Source organism: Vanellus vanellus (assembly GCF_965231255.1).
Source record: "Vanellus vanellus genome assembly, chromosome: Z".
Classification (NCBI taxonomy): Eukaryota; Metazoa; Chordata; class Aves; order Charadriiformes; family Charadriidae; genus Vanellus; species Vanellus vanellus.
The window spans coordinates 50,331,338-50,355,465 of NC_138908.1; the positions used below are offsets into that span (position 1 = coordinate 50,331,338).

The window sequence follows — 24,128 nt, forward strand, 5'->3', positions numbered from 1 at the left end:
GCTGTGGGCCGAGCCATTTGTTTGATTGTTTAACCCTTTATTTAACACTGATTTTTTATTTCCTCCTGAGAAAGAAATACATTCTTTAGCCTGGAAAAAGGTGATGATTCTTGAGCAGTGAAAGTGGGCTGCCACACCAGCAGGAAAGCCAGGCATAACTGCAACACCTTTCTGCTGAGGTCCCAGATGGGAGATGTGACCGGGAAAAACACAGTGTCCCGCTGTGTTTGCCAGGAAATCACCTGCTTGCCACAGAGGCATTTCTCACCTCTCCATGACACCACAGGGAGTGGAGATGGTCTTGCCAGGAGCTCAATGCCACTCACAGTAGGGATGAGACCCGGTAAGGCACATTTTTTTCCCCAGAATTTTTGTACTTAGACATAACATCCTATGCTTATTATGTCCTTGGTGACTTCTTCAGTCATAACATCAAATTTCAAATTTCACTGTAGGATGGGATGTGTTTTCACCGTGAGTGTCAGTGGGAAAAATAATTTATTGGCAGAAGGGAGTTTATAAACATGTTATGACGTTTCTCTTCACCTGATTTAGGCTGAGATATCCCAGACGCTTAAGGGCAGAAGTAAACTAGGATGCACACATACATTTTCTCTGCCAGCAGTGCCCATATTTCGCAGGGGCATAAATAAATAGACATTTCTAAATAAGAAGTGGAAAATCCTTTCCTCTATCTGAAGCAATTTAAAATGCTCTTTTTATGCTATGTTCCCAGCCTTCCTTATCATTTGATGGTGTTGTTATCATTGTTTTAGTGCATGGTTGAAACAGAAGAGAAAACCAAATTTTTAATTTTTCATTTCTTCCCTCCAGTTAAAAGACAAAGTTAGTGGGATTTATAGGCTAACTTGCTGGTACAACAGCAAGAAACCAATTTAGGCTAGGCTAGGTTAGGTTAAGGCTAAGGTAGGTTAGGTTGGGCAAGGCCAGGCTGGGTGAGGAGCTGGGCAAATGGAGACGAGATATTTGGGGTCAGAAACTCCTTTCTCAGGAAGTGCAGTGTTGTTCCTGCTTAGTGCTACAAGCAGTGACGTGGTGGGGTGGAGGAAGAGGAAAGAGGAGGGGTGATCTCCTAACAAACAGCTATTGCAGCTGTGGAGAGGAAAAAGGAGAAAGATCAGGCACAGCGGCAGCAGCAGCAACCCGACCTCTGCAACAGGTAAAGTCTCTTGAGTGCAGGTGACCTAGACTGTTCAAATGCAAAAAGGAAGGGGGGGGGGAAAAGTGGGGTGGGATGTGCACGTGAGAGAAGAGTACATCTTTTGTGCTGGTCCTCAGCAGCTTTCTTCTTCCCCAGCTATAGCGCTTGCAGCTTGTCTCAGGAGTGGGAGGGGGAAGGGGTAGAAGTTCAGACCAACATGACTTAAAAGGAAACTGTCATCAGAGGGGCTTTTCTAGCAGACCTTTCCTTCAGGGAAAAAAAAAAAAGGAACCTCGCTGTCTGGTTTCAGCGTGAGGGCTGCTTCCTCATGTGCGTGGGGGATCGCAGTGGCATGTAATAGCTCTGAAGGCAGGGAAGTGCTCAGTTCACACAGGCCTGGGTGGGATGGGGACAGCCCCCCTCCGTCTGCAACAGACCGGAGTGTGGTCTTCACCCTGGCACCTTGCAAAGGACACACAGCTGGGCCAAGTGCTGCCCTGAGCTGTGTGCCCCTGCTGCCCTACTTGTCGTCTTAGCTCAAGGGGGACGTGGTCCTGACCGCCCTTCAGTCACTGAGGGCACCTACCTCCATACTCACCTCAGATGACAGCTACCGCAGAGACACACTGAAGACCTTAATGCTAACAATAATCAAATGCAACAATTAAAACATGATTTTTCTGCCTGTGGAAATATGTCAGGCTGTGCAAGCTAAAACTGTATCACTGGTAAAATCTCTGCTGGTGAATGAAAGGGAAAAGAGGATGTTTGGGACCATGCTGCTGTGTCTGCTAGTTCAGAGTGGTCTTATGTTTCATCTAGTTTCCTTGGTTTTGAGCCCAGAGAGAAAGTAAATCAAGTTTTCCACTAAACAAGGTTGATTGTAAATGCGATAAATGCATCCCGAGCATTTCAATGTATTTGGTATAAAATCAGCCACAGTAAGTAAAGTGGACCGGAGAACTAAGACAACAGACAGCAAGTCCAGCCTTCTGGGTCTCTCTACAGCGAGACCTATGTCTATTTCTTTCTCCTGCCATCAATGCAGGCAGAGTACTGAAATGTGCAGCGATCCCCCAATGCCTTCGAATGAAAGCAACTCGAAAGTGTTAAAGCACATCACACTACAAGGAATAAATGCAGCAGCACATCCTTTTTCCAAAGCAGGCAGCAGAGAGGCTACATGAGGTTTGTAAGGTCAGCCTGCAGGTCTGGGGCAGGATCAGGAATGGAACACCTCTGACCTGGTGGATTGCTAGTCAGTGTTTTGTCTGCAAGGGTGCTGCAGAAGCAAGCTCTGTGAGGTAAAAGTGGGACAATGCCTACTGTGAACTGAGGGGAGCAGGACATCTAAGTAAAGCCCATCTCTTCTGCCAGTGACCTTCCAAATAGAAGCAGACCGCTGAGTTTTGTGTTGTGACACAAAACTCTTAGGACAGTGAAACAGATTATCCTTATTCTGCTTCTGGCTCTCTAGGTAAAGAGATCAGCCTTTGGATGAGAAAGACCTTAAAGAACAGTGACATTTCAGTTTCCTTTGATTACACTGAAATCACCTTTTATTCTCTGCAGATTTCTTCACTTCTGCCAAAGGCTTCTCTCTGGTTTTAGGCACCTTTTGTGCTGGGATTAACACAGTAGGATGAAACCTCATTTTGAGATCAGGGCTGTTCTTTCACACAGAGAGAGCATCACCAAGTGAGGCAGCTGTGCTGCTGACAGCTCTGTGGCCAGGATTGGTCCTCCGGGTAACACCGGCATGCTGCGTGCTGGCACATCTCTACGCTCCACTGGCACTATGGGGCCCTCCATAAATGCCAACAGTGTGTATACATTTCAGTAGCTGCCAGTACATTTTAAAGATGATGAGTTCTAACATGCAATGGCTGCCATATTGCCAAAACACTAGCGTGAAGCTGCCTTTACAAATGTCCTCGTGGTTACGCCCTGGTTTAACCAAGATTAAGCGGCTTAAGAATTGTAAAGACAACAATTTTCTGGTCAGCCAATGGATTAAGAGTTCAGAAAATAGGCCCAAATCACTGAAAAACAAGTTCTGAGGATGAGAAACAGATGTAGCAAACTAAACTTCAGAGGAAGAGAGAAACTATACACTCAGCTTGCATCCCATGCAAAGCCCATGTGGCAATATCAGACCAAAGGGACCGGTGGAGCTGCTGACTGGAGAGCCACAAGAATTTTATAACTGTTCCTGTAATGTTCCTACCCATTACAGTAAATCTTATCCATCCAGTAATAAGGCTGTTTCTTAAATCACAACAATGTTTTTAATTTTTTGCCTTTTTGTAATGTACAGTGTCCCATCTTTTTTTTTCTTATCACAAGAGAGAATAAAGTGTCATTCAGTAATAAGGCAGATGGGATTTGGGGTCAGTATTTATGGAGCTTGCTAGACTTTAGTCCAACACAGTTGTATCATACTTTTCCCAAAAGGAGTGTTTGTGGAATACATTCTTTGTCTGGGTCCTCATATGCCTTATTTCCATAGTATCATAGACTGGTGTCTCTTAGGAGGTAAATTATACCAACAAATCTTTCTGTGCTTACAGAAGTGCTGATATGAATAGCAGCCATCCTGCATAACAGGGAGAGAGGAAAAAAGGCATTTTATATGACCACTCTGGGATATACTTAGCTTAAAAATTTACAAGATCAGTTTATCTAGATCAATTTAAAGAAGTGTGTATTGTTATTTATGGTCTTGGTCCAATGCTGGGAATGTCATATGTGCATTTATCATAATGTAAAGATATAAACGAAATGAAGTTTGATGGCAGAAACATACTACATGAACACACTGGATCAAGGGGCAGCTTAAAGTGATCTTATTACTTATTGGGGCAGGAAATTAAGTGGTCAAACATAGGAGATAAATTCTAGTAGAAAATTAACAAATTCATTTTCCAGAAGGGTAGACAGTCCTTTTCATAGCTGGAGGACAGACAAGTCTCTCTCTCTGGAATAAGTCAGAAGAAAATACATTCATGGGAAAGGGAAATTAAGCATCTCCAGAGCCTATAAAGTTCTGCAAAAAGTCAGACTACCTATGAAAATTAGTTCAGAATAGCTACAAAAGTTAGTCTGCTCCAATAGGAGAAGATTCACTTTATTAAATGCAACTTGAAACACAGGCTGTGTAGAAAGACGAAGACCCTAATTTAATGTTTGTCTGAAAAACATGTAGAGCGAGTTGGTTAAAAAGGAGAAAGACGGATATCCTTCAGATTGCATCAAATAAAAGCAGATTGAAATGTGCCTTTCTTTTCCATTTCTTCACCTATAATTTTATAAATACTTACAAATATGTTGTCTGCTGGAGACACTGCAAGTTATCTGCATTGTACTTCAGGCTGTCTTGAGCGCGTGCTAGAGGCATGTCTCCTGGGAAGAACAGGATAAACCTCACCCAGATGTGGAAATTCCAAGGCCAGAGTCTGCGGGAGTCCCAGTCCCTCAGCAGGGTTGCAGAAGGTGGGACCCCAGCAGTCCCTGGCATCTGGCCACACCATCAGGGCAGCGCCAAGCCAAGGGGCTCAGGCGTGAATCCTGCACTTGGTGCAGTGTCTTTGTTTAGTTGCTTTTTCCTGTGGAGGCACAAGTTTCACTGGATGGCCACAGATCACCCTAATTGCTAGTGGAAACTCAGAAATTTTTTCTGGGCATATCCTAGGTCCACCAACAAAGAGAGCCTTTGGTCCCTTAGGGAGAGAACAGTTCTGTGGCCACTGACAGACACGGACAGTTTTCACTGATCTGTTTACATTTCAGCAGTTTTCCTTTGATTTACTGACAAGTCCAAAGAGGATGCAATTCCTAGAGGTCAAAAAGTTTGAATGTTGTAGTAAGTCATACAGTTCGCTTTATCATTTTCACCTCCACAGCTTTACGATGAACACCTACCTCTTTGTGTATGACTTAATGCAATTCTGTGGACATTCCTGGATATTTACAAATATGATCATCAGGTTCATGTCATTTGGAAAAGGTAGGATTCTTTCTGTATTTTTCTTAAACATTTTAAAAGACAGTGATGCACAGAGATGTCAAATTAGAGGTGAAGTTAGGCTTCTGAATAGGTGTACATCCAATACCAGGGGCTGTAATTTCAATTAGAAAAACATTGTTTCTTCTGTTAAAAAGGATGAACAAACTACCGGTACCAGTTCTGCATGTATCACATCAAGAATGAAGCTTTTGTTTTGCTAATGTGCTTTAATATTCAGCAGCATGCTAGTAGCATTTGAGTTAGAGACAGACCTAAATGTGACCAGGTACAATCATTATAGTGAATATTAATCTCATTGAAGTGACTAGGAGGGAATATATTTGTGGTTATTACACATGACTTTCTACGTCCAAAAACGTTACAATGTATTTCTCTTTCCATTGTGCCTGGGGTTAAGGCACAAAAATAGAAAACTCATGACTGGGAATTTAAAGTGATTTGTAATGGTGGGCAGTTGTAGGCACATAATGCAACTACTTTATGGTCTACTTGTTTTAGGAAGTGCCATGGGTACAGATATAGGCAGGAACTCAGCATCTCCTCATGTTTAGACATTCCTCATACATTTCCTAAACATTTCCTCACATTTAGAAATATCAAAAAATGATATCTCTAAACCAACACATCCTGCAAAGTGTTTGCCAGAACATGAAGTACAGGAGATTCCCATTCTTTCCTCAGCTTCCTGCCTCTGTGTCAGAGCCACCTACGCAGTCTGCCTCCTCTCCTCCCTAAGCTTTGCTTCTGCTACCCAGAAGTTTGGTACTGTGTGAACTTTATTTCTTGTCCTTGCCAGTGGTGATAGGGCAAGAGCAAACCCAGTAGTTGGTCCAGACTTTTACTATACAACCACCCTCTAATTTTGCTCTTCACTTTGTAGATTCGTTGGCCGACACATTTTACTCCATAGGACTTGTAATGCGCCTTTGCCAGTTGTTATCTGTATTGGAGATCCTACACATCCTCATTGGCATTGATAAAAGCCGTCTCTTCCCCAGGTTTTTGCAGGTAAGTCCATTTCTCAAGAGCCTCCTTCCACAACCTACACACTTCAGCCATGGCTGCCCCTGGGCACAAGCCCAAGCTGAACTCTCTTTAGGGAGCTTGGTCTGCCAATGGTTTGCTAATGGCAGGGATGGAGCCCTCAGAAATGGGTTGGCAAAGAGCTGCTCTCTCAAATTATTCTTTTGGAGTGAAACTGGACAGTGAGTGCCCCACACCCAGCCCACAACACCAGTGACATGGACGATACCCAGAGGAGCAGCCACCTGCAGGAATGTGGCAGCCACCATTTCTAGGGTGCCATAGGTGGCTGAGGATACTACCTCCCCAGCCAACGTGTTTACAGCCAGAAGACAACACTTCAGAGCCTAAGTTTCAGTAGGTAATTCTTTCCCATGACATTTGGTAAATAAGCACAAGACAAGATTTTGTGGGCTCGCAATGGGATGGCAGTGAGACAACGACCAGCACATCAAGGCTCCTGAAACGGGGTTTGCTGGCAGCCATGGAATGTGGAAGGAAAAGAATTGATTGAGAAAGAGAAATTAAGGGACTGAAGAAGAATTAACAGTGGGAGTGGAAAGAAAGGAGAATTGTCATATTCTTGCTGTAAGGGTCTCTGCCCTCTCAAACCCAGACATGGGCAAATTGTGGTGGCATCCAGAGGTTCTGACACTCTTAAGGGGTTTACAGAGCATACGTTCAGCTTTAGGCAGAAAACCAGCCAAAAGATCACAAGCTATAGCAGAAAACAAGACGATTCTCTGTCATTTTCCTTACCACGCTCTTGTTTTCTGTTGGGAGTTATTCTCAGGTTTTGGTAGTTTTCTTAATGCATTGGAAAAAGTAAAAAATGTTAATGTGAGTTTACCTTCAAATTTTTCCAATCTTTAGTATTTGAATAATGGTGAAACTGGTATTGCTCTCAGCAGTCAGAAGGTAGAAGACTAAGAGTAGTTAGTTATGTTTTTAGTTTTCTGGATAGCCCATTTTTGTCAAATGACATATTGCATGGGTAAAGATGTTCCTCTTTTTAAATCTCCATTGGAAATTGATTGACTAATACAGATGCCTCTTATTTATGCTGCTCGCTAAGTATGGTAGCAATTTGTCAAAATGCAATTAACTTTTTCCCTGCGTAAATCTACATGCTTTTACACTAATTGGGGGTAGGTGGGAATATCCTATGTAATGTGTTCTGTAACAAATCTCACGTCATCTCTTGGAGAGAAGAGCAGTCTGCTAATGCCAGTAGTCATTAAAGCAAGGCTTATCCTGGCAAGAGTTTACACATTCCCCAGCCCTGACGTAGTTCGTTCCTTTCCTACCCAGCCCTACAGAAGCAGGGATCAGGGAGGGCTGCCCAAATACTGCTGTGCACCGCCACAGAAGACACTAGATATGAAATGGATATTCTGATCAAGAAAACTTTGACCTTTCTTGGGCAGTGCAGTTACTGCAGTGCTCTCCAGGGCAGCATGGAGAAGGTGGGTCATGGAACGATACAGCACTGTGACTCCAAACATTTGCCTCACAACAACGGATCACAGCTTTGGATCCTTACTTGGTTCTTTCCCCAGGTGTTGTCTCACCACAAACAGAATTGTCTTGCTTTGAAGTTAGCAGTAGTCTCATGCCGTCCAAGCAAGGTGTACAAGCTCTTTGGTGTAGGCTCTGCTTTCACTTGGATGGCCCTGTTTTTGCTGTGAGAGTGCAGGTTAAGCATTTCTGTGCCAATGGTACTGCCATGTCTCTTGCCACACTTTCCTCTCTGCCTCTTAGGGGAAAATAAAAAATCCATTTTCCACAAAGAACTGGGGAAGGACAGCTAGAGCTCACCTCACTGTATCCTATTGGACTATGGCACATAGTCAGGGCTGCAAGAATTGGATAGTGGTTGCCCTGTTCTGCGTTCCCACCACCTGTTCTGACTCTAAGCTTAAAACACATCCCTAGATGCATCCTTCAGGCCATGCACACACATGAACATCCACAGTGAAGTTCATCTCATAGGTGATCTCTAGGATGAGAGAACAGGAGACACTGGTAATGTCAGGGAAGTGCACATTACAGATAGTGCAAAAGCAAATTCAGAGATGTTTTCTGGGAAAACTAATTCAGGATGGCCTCATTGAGGGACAAAGTCTCAGGCCTCCAGGCACCCGAGAAGGGTTAGGTAGGCCAAGGCCAAGTTACACCACGAAAGACAGATGAGTCCTGTGTGATGGATGCTCTGGAGGAAGGGAAGACAAGGGAGGGTCACAAAGTTGGTGCAAAGGAATGTATCTCAGGGCACTTGCAGCTTGAATGACTGAGAGGAGGACAGGAGAACGTGTCAGGTGTCATTGCTGTTTTCAAAACAGGATAATGAAATTTAGTAGTCTGGCCAAGGAGTAAAGGCTGATGGGACTGGTACTTTAGCAAGGGAAAGAGTAGGAAAGATATAAGAAAAGACTGGTGTTTTTTTGTGAACAAAACACCAGTTCTTCATTCTGTGCAAACAGGATGGAATTTACCTCACCAAAAGCAATGTAATATTTTGTGATAAAATCATTAATTTTAAATGTAATCTAAACATTTAGTAGCACTTTTCTCCCTTTTCTTACCTTTTAAAAACATTCACTAAATCAAAGAGCTACATAAGGGTTTCAGGTACCAAGTATGATACTGCACAGTCATGGTTATTAAAAAATGGAAGTGAATGTGCTGCCTGCTCCTGCCCTAACCTTAGCTAGTGTAATTTGCTCTGTTTCACTTACTCACTTCAAATGCCCAGGCTGCCTTTTGGAAATTTATGCCATTCTACAGAACTTGCTATGAGAGACCAGTGCTGGGAGGGGAAGGAAATTCCAGTTTGATCTTAACACAAAGAAGAAGAAGGAATGAAAAATGAAACCATTGTATTTATGCTTTGTGAGGTGTCAGCACATACTTCCTTTTTATGAGCATGAAAACATAGGACTTCTAGTTTTGCTTTTTTTTTTGAGTAAGAGAGTAGCAACAGAGAATCCCATATTTTCATTTGTGTGAGGACAGATAATCCATAGAAGAAATGAGCTGTGGCTGATCTGCAGCCCATACTTTATATATATATGTGTATATATGTATGTGTGTATACACACATGTATACATACGCATACCTGTATGTGTGTATATTGATATATGCACATGATTCCATGTATATATGTGTACAGATGTGTGTGTATAGGGCCACAGTATCAACAGACATTTACTGGAATCTCCTCTTCAAGAATCACCCTGCCTTGTCAGTTGCTGAAAAGGTCCCCAGCCTCTGACTAACCCCTGCACATACCTTCCATTTGTGTGGGTTACCTAAAGGTATGAGTGCTATGAAAGAAGAGAGCACAATGTCTTGAAGACGCAGGCAGGCAGGCATCCTCCGCATTGACACAGAAGAAAGGTAGGTAGGATGCCACTGTCTGTCCTCGTGAGGACATCACAATTGTCCTCAGCAGCCAGGCCCGTGTGCTGCCCTGCAGATGTACTCCAGAGCAAGGCCACAGGTGGTTCTTCACTTTCAGCCTCTGATGGCTGCTTTGCACATCCATTGTTTGGTGGCTGAGGCTGCAGTCTAACAGGAACAGAAGACCTACAGGGGACCTGCTTTGTGTCAGGTCCAGTTCCTTGCTCTTGCAGGTGCTTAACCTACTTTATACCATCTCATCACTGACTTCCGTCATCTGCAAATACACAGTGTCTCCTTACTGACTTCCATCATCTGCAACTGGTGAGGCTGAGTGCCTCCACTGCTCCCCTTCCCAAACTTGAATACTGATGGAGGAAACCTCTTGAGCCCCAGCTAGGTGATACTCACTGCCTCTTGGGCATCTGCTTGTGCCCTGGAGAGAGAAGGAAATCCACAGCCTATTTCACTCCCAAACCATAAGGCTGAATTTTGGATCTCCATGGCCTCTCTGTCTCACTGGCCAGTGCTTATACGTTTGAAACTGGGAGTGGTAGCTACCTGTCTACTGCTTATCCATAAAGAGCCAACTGAGAGCCTATGGGTCAGGATTACAGGGAAATCGGGAACAGGGGACATTACAGTGGGGGTCTGCTACAGGCCACCTGACCAAGACCAAGTGGATGAAGCTCTCTATAGACAGATAGGGGCAGCATCACGTTCACAGACCGTGGTTCTCATGGGTGACTTCAACCACCCTGACATCTGTTGGAAGGGGAACACAGCCAGGCATAGGCAACCCAGGAGGTTCTTGGATTGCATTGAGGACTACTTCCTTCTCCAAGTGGTTGAGGAGCCAACGAAGAGAGGAGCTATGCTGGACCTTGTTCTTACCAACAAGGAGGGGCTGGTAGACAGTGTCAAACTCAAGGGCAGCCTGGGTTGTAGTGACCATGAAATAGTCGAGTTTGAGATCCTCAAGGCAGCGAGGAAGGCGCTCAGCAGGCTGACCACCCTGGACTTTGGGACAGCTGATTTTGGCCTCTTGAAGAATCTGCTTGGTATGATGACATGGGATGAAGTGCAGGAGGGAAGAGGGATCCAAGAAAGTTGCCCACGATGCAGAATGCAAAGATGAGGATTGGGAAAATGAAGAACCGCCCAATGTAGGTGAAGATCAAATGCGAGACCACCTGAGGAATCTGAAGGTGCACAAGTCCATGGGACCTGATGAGATATATCCGCAGGTCCTGAGGGAGCCAGCAGATGAGGTCGCTTAGCTGTTATCCATCATATTTAAGAAGTCGTGGCGGTCTGGCAAGGTTCCTGCCGACTGGAAAAGGAGAAACATAACCCCTATTTTCAAAAAGGGAAACAAGGAAGACCCAGGGAACTACAGGCCAGTCAGTCTCACCTCTGTGCCTGGCAAGATCATGGAGCAGATCCTCCTGGAAACTCTGCTGAGGCACGTAGAAAACAAGGAGGTGATTGGTGACAGCCAGCATAGCTTCACCAAGTGCAAGTCATGCCTGACAAATTTGGTGGCCTTCTACAAAGGGGTTACAGCGGCAGCGGAGAAAGGATGACCAACTGATGTCATCTACTTGAATTTGTGCAAACCGTTTGACACTGTCCCACGTGATATCCTGGTCTCTAAATTGAAGAGACGTGGATTCGACAAATGGACCACTTGGTGGATAAAGAACTGGCTGGACGGTCGCACTCAAAGAGTTGCGGTCAACGGCTCAATGTCCAAATGGAGAGCAGTGACGAGTGGTGTTTGTTGGGGGTCAGTACTGGGGCCTGTACTGTCCAACATCTTTGTCGGCAACATGGACAGTGGGGTTGAGTGGACCCTCAGCAAGTTTGCCGATAATACCAAGCTGTTTGGCGAGGTAGACACGCTGGAAGGGAGGGATGCCATCCAGAGGGACCTGGACAGGCTGGAGAGGTGGGCCCAAACCAATCTCATGCAGTTCAGCAAGGCCAAGTGCAAGGTCCTACATCTGGGTTGGGGCAATCCCAAGTACAAATATAGGCTTGGCGGGGAATGGCTGAAGAGCAGCCCTGAGGAGAAGGACCTGGGGGTGCTGTTTGACAAGAAGCTCAACACGAGCCAGCAGTGTGCTATCGCAGCCCAGAAGGCCAACCGTATCCTGGGCTGCATCAGAAGTTTGGCCAGCAGGACAAGGGAGGTGATTCAGCCCCTCTGCTCCACTCTTGTGAGACCCCACCTGGAATATTGCATCCAGCTCTGGAGTCCCCAACATAAGAAGGACATGGACCTGCTGGAGCCACGAGGATGATCCAACGGCTGCAGCATGTCTCCTATGAGGAGAGGCTGAAAGAGTTGGGGCTGTTCAGCCTGGAGAAGAGAAAGCTCCAAGGAGATCTTATTGCGGCCTTCCAGTACCTAAAGGGGGCCTACAGGAGAGCTGGGGAAGGACTTTTTACTGGGGCATGTAGTGATAGGACGAGGAGGAATGGCTTTGAACTAGAAGAGGGCAGGTTCAGATTAAACATTAGGAAGAAGTTTTTCACTTTGAAGGTGGTAAGGCACTGGAACAGGTTGCCCAGAGAGGTTGTTGAGGTCCCATCCTTGGAGGTGTTTAAGGCCAGGCTGGATGTGGCCTTGGGCAACCTGGTCTAGTGAGAGGTGTCCTTGCCTATGGCAGGGGGGTTGGAACTCGATGATCTTCAAGGTCCTTTCCAACTTAAACCATTCTATGATTCTATGATCTGACTGAAATGGGATCAGCTCCTGATCACTGGACCCATGTTGTTTTCTAGTAATTTTCCACCCAGCCACCTCTTGAGCAGCAAGTGATGGTTTGGAAAATCTGCCATCTCTGGCATCTAAAAACATGTCCACCTTTTCATTATCATGATAAAGCTTTAGTTTCTAGGTGAGAAAACTCCCTGAAATATCTCTCATATTAACAGTGTTGCAGAACTCTCTTTCCCCATCCCAGTCTGTTTCTAGGGTCGGTAACAAAATGCCCACACCACCAAAGCTGCACTCCTTTACCACCCTTCACCAAAATGATTTTAACTCAGGTTCTATTTTATTTATTCTCTCCAGCACAGCATCCCATTCAATACTTACACAGCTTTTACCTTTGTTTTGATTTCCCTGTTGTGATGATTGTCCCTCTATGCTTTTTCTATCATCTGTGTTGTATCTGGTTTCAGATCCCACATCAATACTCCCAGTTCCCCCATTTTCTTGCCAGGTTCCTCAGCATTGCATACAAACCCAGGACTTACTACCTCTCACTCTCTGTTTTCTGGCCCGTCTCCACAAAAGTCTGTCAACATCTGACCTTCTTAGAAATCAGTTCCTCAGTTAGGGACCAATGGGATAAGCGGCACAAGGTGACAGTCAGGGCAGGGTGACAGGCAGAAAAAACATTTTTATCTGTGGCTTCTCAGTGCTTTTCAAGATGAGGAACCAGATCCCTAGGGGATGGACATGCTCTCTTTCTGTATGAAAAATTGCTCTCACGTAATTTTGCTGAATAGTGAAGTGATGGCTGCATTATCTGACAGATGCGGTTTTCAAAAAAAGTCTGTAGCCAAAACATTCCATGCAGGAACCCATAAACATTATGTACCAAAACTACTATGCAAACTTGCTGAGAGGCCAATTTCTTACTTCGTTTAAGGTGGGAGTAAGGGGAAGGGGGAAACCAGTGAAGAAGAATGACGGTGCTTATAAAAACCACCTTTTAAATCCATTTTCATTTCATGACTTTTCAAAGACTTAACATCTTAACCCACAAAATCATTAAACCTACAGTACCTTATGGAAGGGATCACAGTGGGTATAAAAACACCCCAATGAAGCTATAGTGATTCATACCAACTGAATGATGCATGTTTTCTCCTTCAACATTTTTCAACAGAGAGTAATTCAGAGTGAACTGGTACCGTTCTGGCAGAGTTTCACAAGCAACTGTGGGCAGAGCTGAATACTACAGATATATATATATATGAAGTGCAGGAGGGAAGAGGGATCCAAGAAAGTTGGTTAATATTCAAGGACCGCCTCCTGCAAGCTCAGGAGTGATGCATCCCTACAAAGAGGAAGGCAGGCAGAAAAGCCAGGAGGCCTGCATGGATGAACAAGGAGCTCCTGGACATGATCAAAAGGAAAAAGGAGGCCTATAGGGAGTGGAAACAGGGGCAGGTACCCTGGGAGGAATACAGAGGAATAGTTCGAGCAGCCAGGGATTGGGTTAGACAAGCTAGAGCCCAGAGAGAATTAAATTTGGCCAGGAACATCAGGACAAACAAAAAATCCTTCTTTAAGTATGTCCACGAGAGAAGAAAGACTAGGGAAACTGTGGACCATCTCCAGAAGGAGACGCAAGAACTGCTTACCCAGGACAGAGACAGAGCTGAGGTACTCAATGACTTTTTTGCCTCAGTCTTCACTGGCAAGGACTGCAGCCGCACTGCCCACAATGCAGAATGCAAAGATGAGGATTGGGAAAATGGAGAACCACCCAATGTAGGTGAAGATCAAATGCGAGACCACCTGAGGAATCTGAAGGTGCACAAGTCCATGGGACCTGATGAGATATATCCGCAGGTCCTGAGGGAGCCAGCAGATGAGGTCGCTTAGCCATTATCCATCATATTTAAGAAGTCGTGGCGGTCTGGCAAGGTTCCTGCCGACTGGAAAAGGAGAAACATAACCCCTATTTTCAAAAAGGGAAACAAGGAAGACCCAGGGAACTACAGGCCAGTCAGTCTCACCTCTGTGCCTGGCAAGATCATGGAGCAGATCCTCCTGGAAACTCTGCTGAGGCACGTAGAAAACAAGGAGGTGATTGGTGACAGCCAGCATAGCTTCACCAAGTGCAAGTCATGCCTGACAAATTTGGTGGCCTTCTACAAAGGGGTTACAGCGGCAGCGGAGAAAGGATGACCAACTGATGTCATCTACTTGAATTTGTGCAAACCGTTTGATACTGTCCCACGTGATATCCTGGTCTCTAAATTGAAGAGACGTGGATTCGACAAATGGACCACTTGGTGGATAAAGAACTGGCTGGACAGTCGCACTCAAAGAGTTGCGGTCAACGGCTCAATGTCCAAATGGAGAGCAGTGATGAGTGGTGTTTGTTGGGGGTCAGTACTGGGGCCTGTACTGTCCAACATCTTTGTCAGCAACATGGACAGTGGGGTTGAGTGGACCCTCAGCAAGTTTGCCGATAATACCAAGCTGTTTGGCGAGGTAGACACGCTGGAAGGGAGGGATGCCATCCAGAGGGACCTGGACAGGCTGGAGAGGTGGGCCCAAACCAATCTCATGCAGTTCAGCAAGGCCAAGTGCAAGGTCCTACATCTGGGTTGGGGCAATCCCAAGTACAAATATAGGCTTGGCGGGGAATGGCTGAAGAGCAGCCCTGAGGAGAAGGACCTGGGGGTGCTGTTTGACAAGAAGCTCAACACGAGCCAGCAGTGTGCTATCGCAGCCCAGAAGGCCAACCGTATCCTGGGCTGCATCAGAAGTTTGGCCAGCAGGACAAGGGAGGTGATTCAGCCCCTCTGCTCCACTCTTGTGAGACCCCACCTGGAATATTGCATCCAGCTCTGGAGTCCCCAACATAAGAAGGACATGGACCTGCTGGAGCCACGAGGATGACCCAATGGCTGGAGCACGTCTCCTATGAGGAGAGGCTGAAAGAGTTGGGGCTGTTCAGCCTGGAGAAGAGAAAGCTCCAAGGTGATCTTATTGCGGCCTTCCAGTACCTAAAGGGGGCCTACAGGAGAGCTGGGGAAGGACTTTTTACTGGAGCATGTAGTGATACGACGAGGGGGAATGGCTTTGAACTAGAAGAGGGCAGGTTCAGATTAAACATTAGGAAGAAGTTTTTCACTTTGAGGGTGGTAAGGCACTGGAACAGGCTGCCCAGAAAGGTTGTTGAGGTCCCATCCCTGGAGGTGTTCAAGGCCAGGCTGGATGTGGCCTTGGGCAACCTGGTCTAGTGAGAGGTGTCCTTGCCTATGGCAGGGGGGTTGGAACTCGATGATCTTCAAGGTCCTTTCCAACCCAAACCATTGTATAATTCTATGATATGTATTTTACAGGGTAAAACATAGATACAAATCCAAGTCACCCCAAGTCATCACACAAACATCCACCCTTACCACAGCAGATCTGTGATGCTGCAGCCAACAGTTTCCAGTTCCCTGATCTGGGCAAAAGCAGGCCAAGAAGTTAAACATTCAATGGAGCATTTGTGTAAAGCAAATCAGATTCACCTGTGGCCTCCTATTTTGCCAAAATGGCACAGAAATGAGAGCTACAGAAGGTGTTACCTGAACTCACAATTCTCTTTTCTTTTCAGATCACTGAAAGAATAATTGTTTTATTTGTCGTGATCAACAGTCAGGAAGAAGTTCAAGGGAAATACGTCGTGTGTGTTTTATTTTTCCTTTGGAATTTATTAGACATGGTCAGGTAAGGACTTACCCATGAAATTGCAAGGGGAAAATGGGTCATTCTTGCAAGCAGAACCCCACCCACACTGTGCTGCAGGTTCATTTTATTATTTCAAAATTGGTAGAAAAGCATATTACCCATTTTAAATAAAATCTTGAAGCTTATAAGCTACTTAGTGATTTTTACAAAAATCCGCATAGTTGAGAGGCCGAGTGACTTCCAAAAGTAAACTGTTATATTAACATTTGTATTTCAAAGGATTTGACATTTTTAACGAAATTTTAGAAGGAAATCACAACTGCGTCCCAGGGAACAGCAATTTCTGAAACTGATTCACAATTCTAGTGCTTTCACGGAATCACAGAGTTTCAGAGTTGGAAGGGACCTCTAGAGATCATCTAGTCCAACTCCCCTGCTAAAGCAGCATTGCCTAGAGCACATTACTCAGGACTGCATCCAGGCGGGTCTTGGAAATCTCCAGGGAAGGGGACTCCACAACCTCCCTGGGCAGCCTGTGCCAGTGCTCTGTCACCCTCACCGTAAAGAAGTTTTTCCATGTATTTGAACGGAAATTCCTATGTTCTAACTTGTGCCCATTACCCCTCATCCTGTCACTGGGAACCATCGAAAAGAGCCTGGCTCCACCCTCCTTCAACCCACCCTTTAGATACTTGTAAGCATTAATAAGGTTTCCCCTCAGCCTTCTCTTCTCCAGGCTAAAGAGTCCCAGCTCTCTCAGCCTTTCCTCATAAGGCAGATGCTCCAAGCCCTCAATTGTCTTAGTTGCCCTTCGCTGGACTCACTCCTGCAGTTCCCTGTCCCTCTTGAACTGGGGAGCCCAAAACTGGACACAGTATTCCAGTTGTGGCCTCACCAGTGCAGAGTAGAGGGGGAGAATGACCTCCTTTGACCTACTGGCAACACTCTTCCCTGTGCAGCCCAAGATTCCATTGGCCTTTTTGGCAACAAGGGCACATTGCTGGCTCATGGATAATTTACTGTCTACCACGACCCCCAGATCCTTCTCCTCAGAGCTACTTCCCAGCAGGTCTACCCCTAACCTATACTGGTGCTTTGCGTTCTTCCTCCCCAGGTGCAGGACCTTGCACTTGCTCTTGTTGAACCTCATTAGGTTCTTCTCTGCCCAGCTCTCCAGCCTGTCCAGGTCACGCTGGATGGCAGCACGGCCCTCTGGGGTGTCAGCCACACGTCCCAGTTTGGTATCATCAGAGAACTTGCTGAGGATACACTCTGTCCCCTCATCCAGGTCACTGATGAATATACTGAACAAGATTGGACCGAGTATTGACCCCTGGGGGTCACCAATGGTTACAGGCCTCCAACTAGACTCTGTGCTGCTGATCACAACCCTCTGAGTTCTGTCCCGCAGCCAGCTCTCAATCCACCTCTCTGTCACCTCATCTAGCCCATACTTCCTCAGCTTCCTAATGAGGATGTTATGGGAGACAGTGTCAAAAGCCTTGCTAAAGTCAAGGTAGATGACATCCACGACTTTCCCCTCATCCAGCCAACCAGTTATAACATCATAGAAAGCTATCAGATTGGTCAAGCATGATTTACCCTTGGTAAATCCATGTTGACCGCTTCCAATAACTTCCTCTTCTTCAACGTGTTTGGAGATTACATCTAGAATGAGTCGCTCCATTACCTTCCCAGGGACAAAGGTGAGACTAACTGGTCTGTAGTTCCCTGGGTCCTCCTTCTTGCCTTTTTTGAAGATCAGAGTGATGTCAGCCTTCCTCCAGTCCTCAGGCACCTCTCCTGTTCTCCATGACCTTTCAAAGACAATGGAGAATGGTCTAGCAATAACATCTGCCATCTCTCTCAGCACTCGCGGGTGCATCCCGTCAGGGCCCATGGACTTATGAATGTCCAGCTTATCCAAGTGGTCTCTGACATGGTCCTCCTCAACTCAGGGAAAATCTTCCTCTCTCCAGACCTTCGCCCTTGCCTCCAGGGTATGGGATTTGTGAAGGTCAGCTTTAGCAGTGAAGACTGAAGAAAAGAAGGCATTCGGTAACTCTGCCTTCTCTGTGTCTTCCACCACAAGGGCACCTGTCTCATTCATCAGTGGGCCCACATTTTCCCTAGCCTTCCTTTTTCTATTGATATACTGAAAGAATCTCTTCTTATTGTCTTTAACTGCATTGGCCAAGCTGAGTTCTAATTGAGCTTTGGCCCTTCTCATTTTCCCCCTACATAGCTCTGTTATATCTTGATAGTCCTCAAAAGTTGCCAACCCCCTTTTCCAAACAATGTAAGCTTTCCTTTTTTTCCTGAGGTCCAGCCAAAGCTCTCTATTTAGCCAGGCTGGTCTTCTTCCCCATCTGCTTGTTTTTCGAGACACGGGGATGGCCTTCTCCTGTGCTTCTAAGAGCACCTGCTTGAAGTTTGCCCAGGCTTCCTGGGCACCTTTGCTCTTCAAAACTGCCTCCCAAAGGACACTCTCGACCATGCTCCTAAACAGGCTAAAGTCTGCCCTTCGGAAATCCAAGGTGGCAGTTCTGCTGGCTCCCCGTCTTACGTGATCAAGAATTGAAAATTCTATCATTTCGTGATTACTCTGCCCAAGGCGACCTCCAACCTTTACATCCCCCACAAGACCTTCTCTGTTAACAAACAGTAGGTCCAGTAGTGCACTTCCCCTAGTTGGTTCCTTCACCAGCTGTGTTAGGAAGTTGTCTTCCACACACTCCAGGAACCTCCGGGACTGTTCCCTCTCTGCTGTGTAGTATTTCCAGCAGACATCTGGGAAGTTGACGTCCCCCACAAGAACAAGGGCAGATGATGAGGGCTTTAATTTATTACTATTTTTGTTAAGATCTCACTTCGATCCAAGATTGACAGCACAGTAAGGCAGCACCGGCCACACTTCTTACTAAGTCAGAAAGACTATTCTGGGTTAATTGCACTGTGCTTTCCAAACAACCAAGAGCTTCCCTGCAGAGACTGAGAATTTTGGTGTACTAGGACATATATCACATGACAGGGACAACATGCACGAGGCAAAATGGATAGGAATACAATTCAGGATTTTTATCTCAAAAATTTTTTATGGTGGGAGGTTATCAGTACCTCCCTGTGGTAGAAGTATAATGGTGAAAATTCCATATTACTGACTTTTGTTTTGATATCTGAAGTCACTAACATTTCTCAAGTGTAACTTAAGCCTCTATGAACCTCAGTTTGTAGACTTACGGCAGGGAAGACATGGAATTAAGAAGCATTTTAACAAGACACAGCAACCTCTTCATGGGAGCAAGATTTTTTACTTTAACTTTTTTCTTCATGCTAAAATAGCTTTCTGCTATTTTAAATATATTGCTTTGAGGACTGACTGGGGAAATATGGACTTAGGCAGCAAAGGAAATATACGTTATAAAAGAGATCTGAAAAAGGAAAGTGTCAGGTAGGATTGAGAAGAAAGATTTTAAGTCAGCTTCAGAGTATTTGTACCACGTGTTAATAAACTACTACTTCTATTAATTATTTGGATTATTGCTCCATCCCATTTCTTTTTGAAGTTTGTAAAGCTAAAATAGTAGAACCTAATCTCAAATGAAAGGGTTCTGTGCAGCTGGAGAGAGCCCGAAAGTGTGAACACAATATTGGCTGTAAAGTCCTGTCAGTGCATAATAGTCCTATCAATGCATCATTATTTTCTATGAATGCTCAAGAACACAGTCCAACATCATAGCAATAACAGCGGCCATTTAATAGACAAGATACTGTGGTTTATAGCAGCAAATGACCAATTCAAATAATAATGTGTAGTGCAACACATACAGATTTTGAATTCTTAACCTGATTTATTTTGCAGCATCTGTGTCATGTCCTAGCATCTCAAAGAAGTGGCCACGTCTAAAAGTGTACAGAAATCTATCCTATGCCTTCGTCAACTAGTCTGGAAGTATTACAAGTTCTTCCCCATAGTTCTTCAGGGACATAAATATCCTGTGCATTATGGCTAATGATATACTGAGAGCAAATTCTGCAAGTTTTTCTATATCTGATCTTTCCTGTTTATGCCATAAAAAGCCCAAGAAAGTGTACAGAGAGGGAGTAGCTGTTTCCTTTTTGTATTGGGTTGTGATTATGGCTTATTACTAATAATTATTATGGCTCCATAATAAAATATGGAGACAATCTGGAAGTTGAGAGGGCAAACTTCAGACAAGATAGTACATTTATAGCCTAACAAACTCTTCTACAGTCCAGGAATGATTACTCAAATCAATTATTAAGAAGAGAATACAGAAACTTTGTTTAATGCTGGTTCCATCAGCCAGAAACACTCCTGGCTAACAGTGGCTTAAAAATCCTTATTTTCATATCTCTAGCTAGACCACAGAGCAAAAAGCCTTTCAGCTGACCAAAAACGCAATCAGACCTGTTTCTCCAGTGTTTGGAAAGCTGATGTACTTTTAGATCAAACTAGACAGGATTACCTCACCTTTGGAGACTGAAGTCCTAGGCATTCTGGTCTCCCAGTAACAGCCACAGTAAGAATAAACTGCTGCAATACATGGGAGCACAACTGGTACTTTTGCACCAACTACCCCTTCTGAGGTCCATGGGAGGGGCAGCCATACTACAGAAGATTAAGTACCTGCGATTACCTTGCTGTTTAGCCTCCTCCAGCAGTGGTTTAACTGGCTCAGCAGTCATAAATTGGCATTTTCTCAGTGCAAAGCAATAGTCATATTCTGCCTGCCCCTCTCAGTTGCAACATCCCTATCTGAAATCCATTTTCTGGTGGACCAATATGAAACCATGCTGGTTTCTGATAGAGGCTTTGGGCTGGAGGGCTGTATTGCTGTCTGTCTGCTCTAGGGTAGCACCACAGAAAACCCTTCCGAAACAATGAACCATCTACTTTCAGACATCAGTTAGAGCCTAAACAAGACTGTTGCAGTATTGCTCTGACATTTTCTCAGATAGGCAGCTCCAGGTTCTTCTGCAATTCACTCGGATTTTTCAATAATATACCTTTATTTTAAAGACTTGATCATTCCCTCTGAGCTCATCTGCTGTTCCTCTTGCTGCAGGTACACTTATAACATGTTAGCAAGGACAGGAATATACTACCCACCACTGACATGGCTCAACTTCTCACTGTGCATCCCACTCTATCCCCTTTCAGTTCTGGCTAAAGGTAAGGAGATAGGATATGTAACAACGACTTGCTTCCTTAATCCTCTTCAGTAAAATTTGATCGGTTCAATTGTCATTTGTGTTTAAGATATTTCTTTTTGTGTTGCTAAGGTAGTCATAAATGTTTATGTACTCTCACATTAACATGTACATCACCTATCTTTCTTCTTTTCTGTGTCTTTTTTCCTTAACAGTTCTCTGGGGTTTGTGTGTCTGGGGTCTTTTTGTTGTTTGTTTGTTTGTTTTCTTCTCCCTGTTGTTGCTTTGTTTTTTTTAACAGTATGGGAAAATGTTCCTTTTTGTGGATAAAGCAGGAAAATACCCCCCCAAAAGACACATGGATTCCCCCATTCCAGACTGACCACATTAGACAGCAAGTCCCAAAGCTGCCTTTCCCCCCCACCCAGTGAGGCTGACCTTAGTGGCTTAGGCCATACTTAGCAGCTTACCATACTTACATCAGGAAATGTGCCCACTACCTGTGCACTAAATGTGCAACTACAGGAGGGACAGAAGTTGTTATTGAGTAGGAAATACTTGATAATTCTAGTATTGAGAGCAATTTGCACCTCAGACCTACAAAACTGAACTCAAGAAGAAAACAACATGTGCAGGTGCATACGAATGACATGGTAAATTCAGCATATAATACAGCTGTCTGTGCCTTAAAGGTAATTGACTTTTACATGAAGCTTTTTGATGATCTTCCACCTACTTCTGACTAAAGATTTACCATGTTATTTTACAGCATTTGCAATTTGTGTATCACTGCCTTATTTTGAATCCTTTGGCACATACTCCATCAAGCTACCACTTCCATTTGCCTTCTCAATCTACTTCCCCTATGTTCTGAAAATGTACCTGCTAGTGCTGTTTATAGGTAAGTATCTCATCTTCCAGAAAGCTGGGTCTCAGTGCAACTGGGATGCCTATGGCAACAAAAAAATCAAATCAGTATAGCTCCTTTCGCAAACTCTCTCTGCCACATCTCCTGCAGACCACTGCAGGGAAGTTCATCACCAGCTGTTTTGATTTCTGATGTTTTTCAAATAAAAATAATTGAATTTTGAAGAGACACTGTGTATGTGAGGCATAAAAATACAAAACAAAAACATAAAAATTGCTTCAATGATCCTGGCCTTACAGCTACTTACTAAAGTTTGTTTTTGGTTTTTTTTTTTTTTTTTGGTTTTTAAATCAACTCCCATTTGATTATACTATTATTCTGTGCAACCCCACCTCACTCATTCCTCCCAGCTGGTATGAGAAGTTATATCTAAATTAAGATGTTTACAGTTTGATTTTCCAAAGGTATATAAAAAAAGACCCCACTCCAAAACCTGCATGTAAAAAAACCCTGCTTCTCCCTTTCAACAAAATACTTTTGAAAAATTTGAACTGAAGTTGGCTGCATTACAGCCAAGTCTTCGTTCTGCCATTGGCTTTAACACTAATTTGAAGGATCTCATCTTCGTGATACAGTTTTCTGTTCCTAAGTTCATGGAAGGAACTGTGCTGGTTGTCAGATGAAGGCTCATACTATTCATGTTAAATGAACTGAAGACACTGTGGACACTACTCCCTTGTTCTTATACCATTTTGTGTTTTGATTCAGGTATGTGCTTTATCCTCCAGAACCTCCTCTCTGAAAGGAAGGCACACCTAGGGACAGGCAACATCAAAAAGAAAAGAAGCTAAGTTGATATTTTGTTTGGAAATAAGAAATATATTCCCAGTGGCCTGCCGCATATCCTAGGTTAAAAAGAAATCAGAAAAAGATTTTCAGTGCAAAACTGAAATGTACATGTTTGCATGTACATGATCTGGCTGTAGAATTTTCAGAAAAGGCATGTCTCCTTAATGCACTTCAAAAAATGAAGCAGTAACTAGTTACTTTTGAACATTTTGACTTCAAATAGCAGGAGTTTTAAAAATGAATACATTTTTTCTAACATATGTTAGAGAACCCTGAAAAGAGTGCCTCCACTCACAATCACACTAACAACCCTTATTCTGGTGTTAATTCTTGCCTCATCAGCAACATTCTGTAATGACAATACCATTTAATCTACAAGATTATTTTATATTAGGCCAACATGTATGTCCCTCATATATATAAATGCTAAATTGGCTAGAACTGGAATCTCTCAAGGAGCAGAAGCTGGAAACTTTGCAACCTGTGAGATTCACATGGTGATAAGCCCCAGGCATTCACAAAGGATCCCTCACATTCTGGTCCAACCTTCACTTCTCCAAACAAAATTCCAGAAAATGCAGCTAAACCACAAAGGCAAGTGATCAGGTACTCATCTACTACATATTCAAGGGGATATTTAAGGAGCAGAAATAAAAACTCATAATCATGTGTCTGGCAGACATTAAGAATCTCTTTCACCACAATGATTTTCCTCCATGCTGAACAGCAGACAGATAAACAAAAAGTGTGTGATGTAGTCAGGCCACATATACGTTGTTCTTTAAAGGGAAGTGAATGACTACCAAAAGCCATGTGCAAAATTCCTCTCAAGTGTGTTGCTCCTCATACTTCTGTAGCACTATCTGTGAAAATGCAACTAGAATATAGTCTCTTCAAAGGTGGGAATGAAGAATACGGACAGCAACCCAGTGACCTGTACAAGCAAAAATGGACAAATAACTGCTTAGAGGCTGGAAGAGGCTTTTCTGATGTTTCATTCATATTGATTATCACCTACATTTGAATACAAACTGGTGGAGGAGAAAAGTGAGGCTATTTTTTTTGAGCTTGACTGAAAACTGGGGGAAGGGAGAACAGAGAATAGTTGGAGGAAGGAAAGATAGTAATTGGAAGATAATATTTCAACAAACATTATCACCACATGAAGAGGCTTTTGCCTGTATGACT

General features: G+C 44.2%; 1 protein-coding gene across 1 annotated transcript; it reads left to right on the plus strand.

Annotated features, from left to right (window-relative positions):
- The first annotated feature begins 1,085 nt into the window (after positions 1-1,085).
- Positions 1,086-23,010, plus strand: HACD4 (3-hydroxyacyl-CoA dehydratase 4). The gene is made up of 7 exons (XM_082497212.1): positions 1,086-1,180; positions 5,065-5,168; positions 6,070-6,197; positions 15,975-16,087; positions 21,139-21,245; positions 21,993-22,124; positions 22,860-23,010. Exons 2-7 carry the CDS (start codon positions 5,072-5,074, stop codon positions 22,940-22,942), a joined length of 660 nt encoding a protein of 219 aa, XP_082353338.1. The 5' UTR covers positions 1,086-1,180; positions 5,065-5,071; the 3' UTR covers positions 22,943-23,010.
- The last annotated feature ends 1,118 nt before the right edge of the window (positions 23,011-24,128 follow it).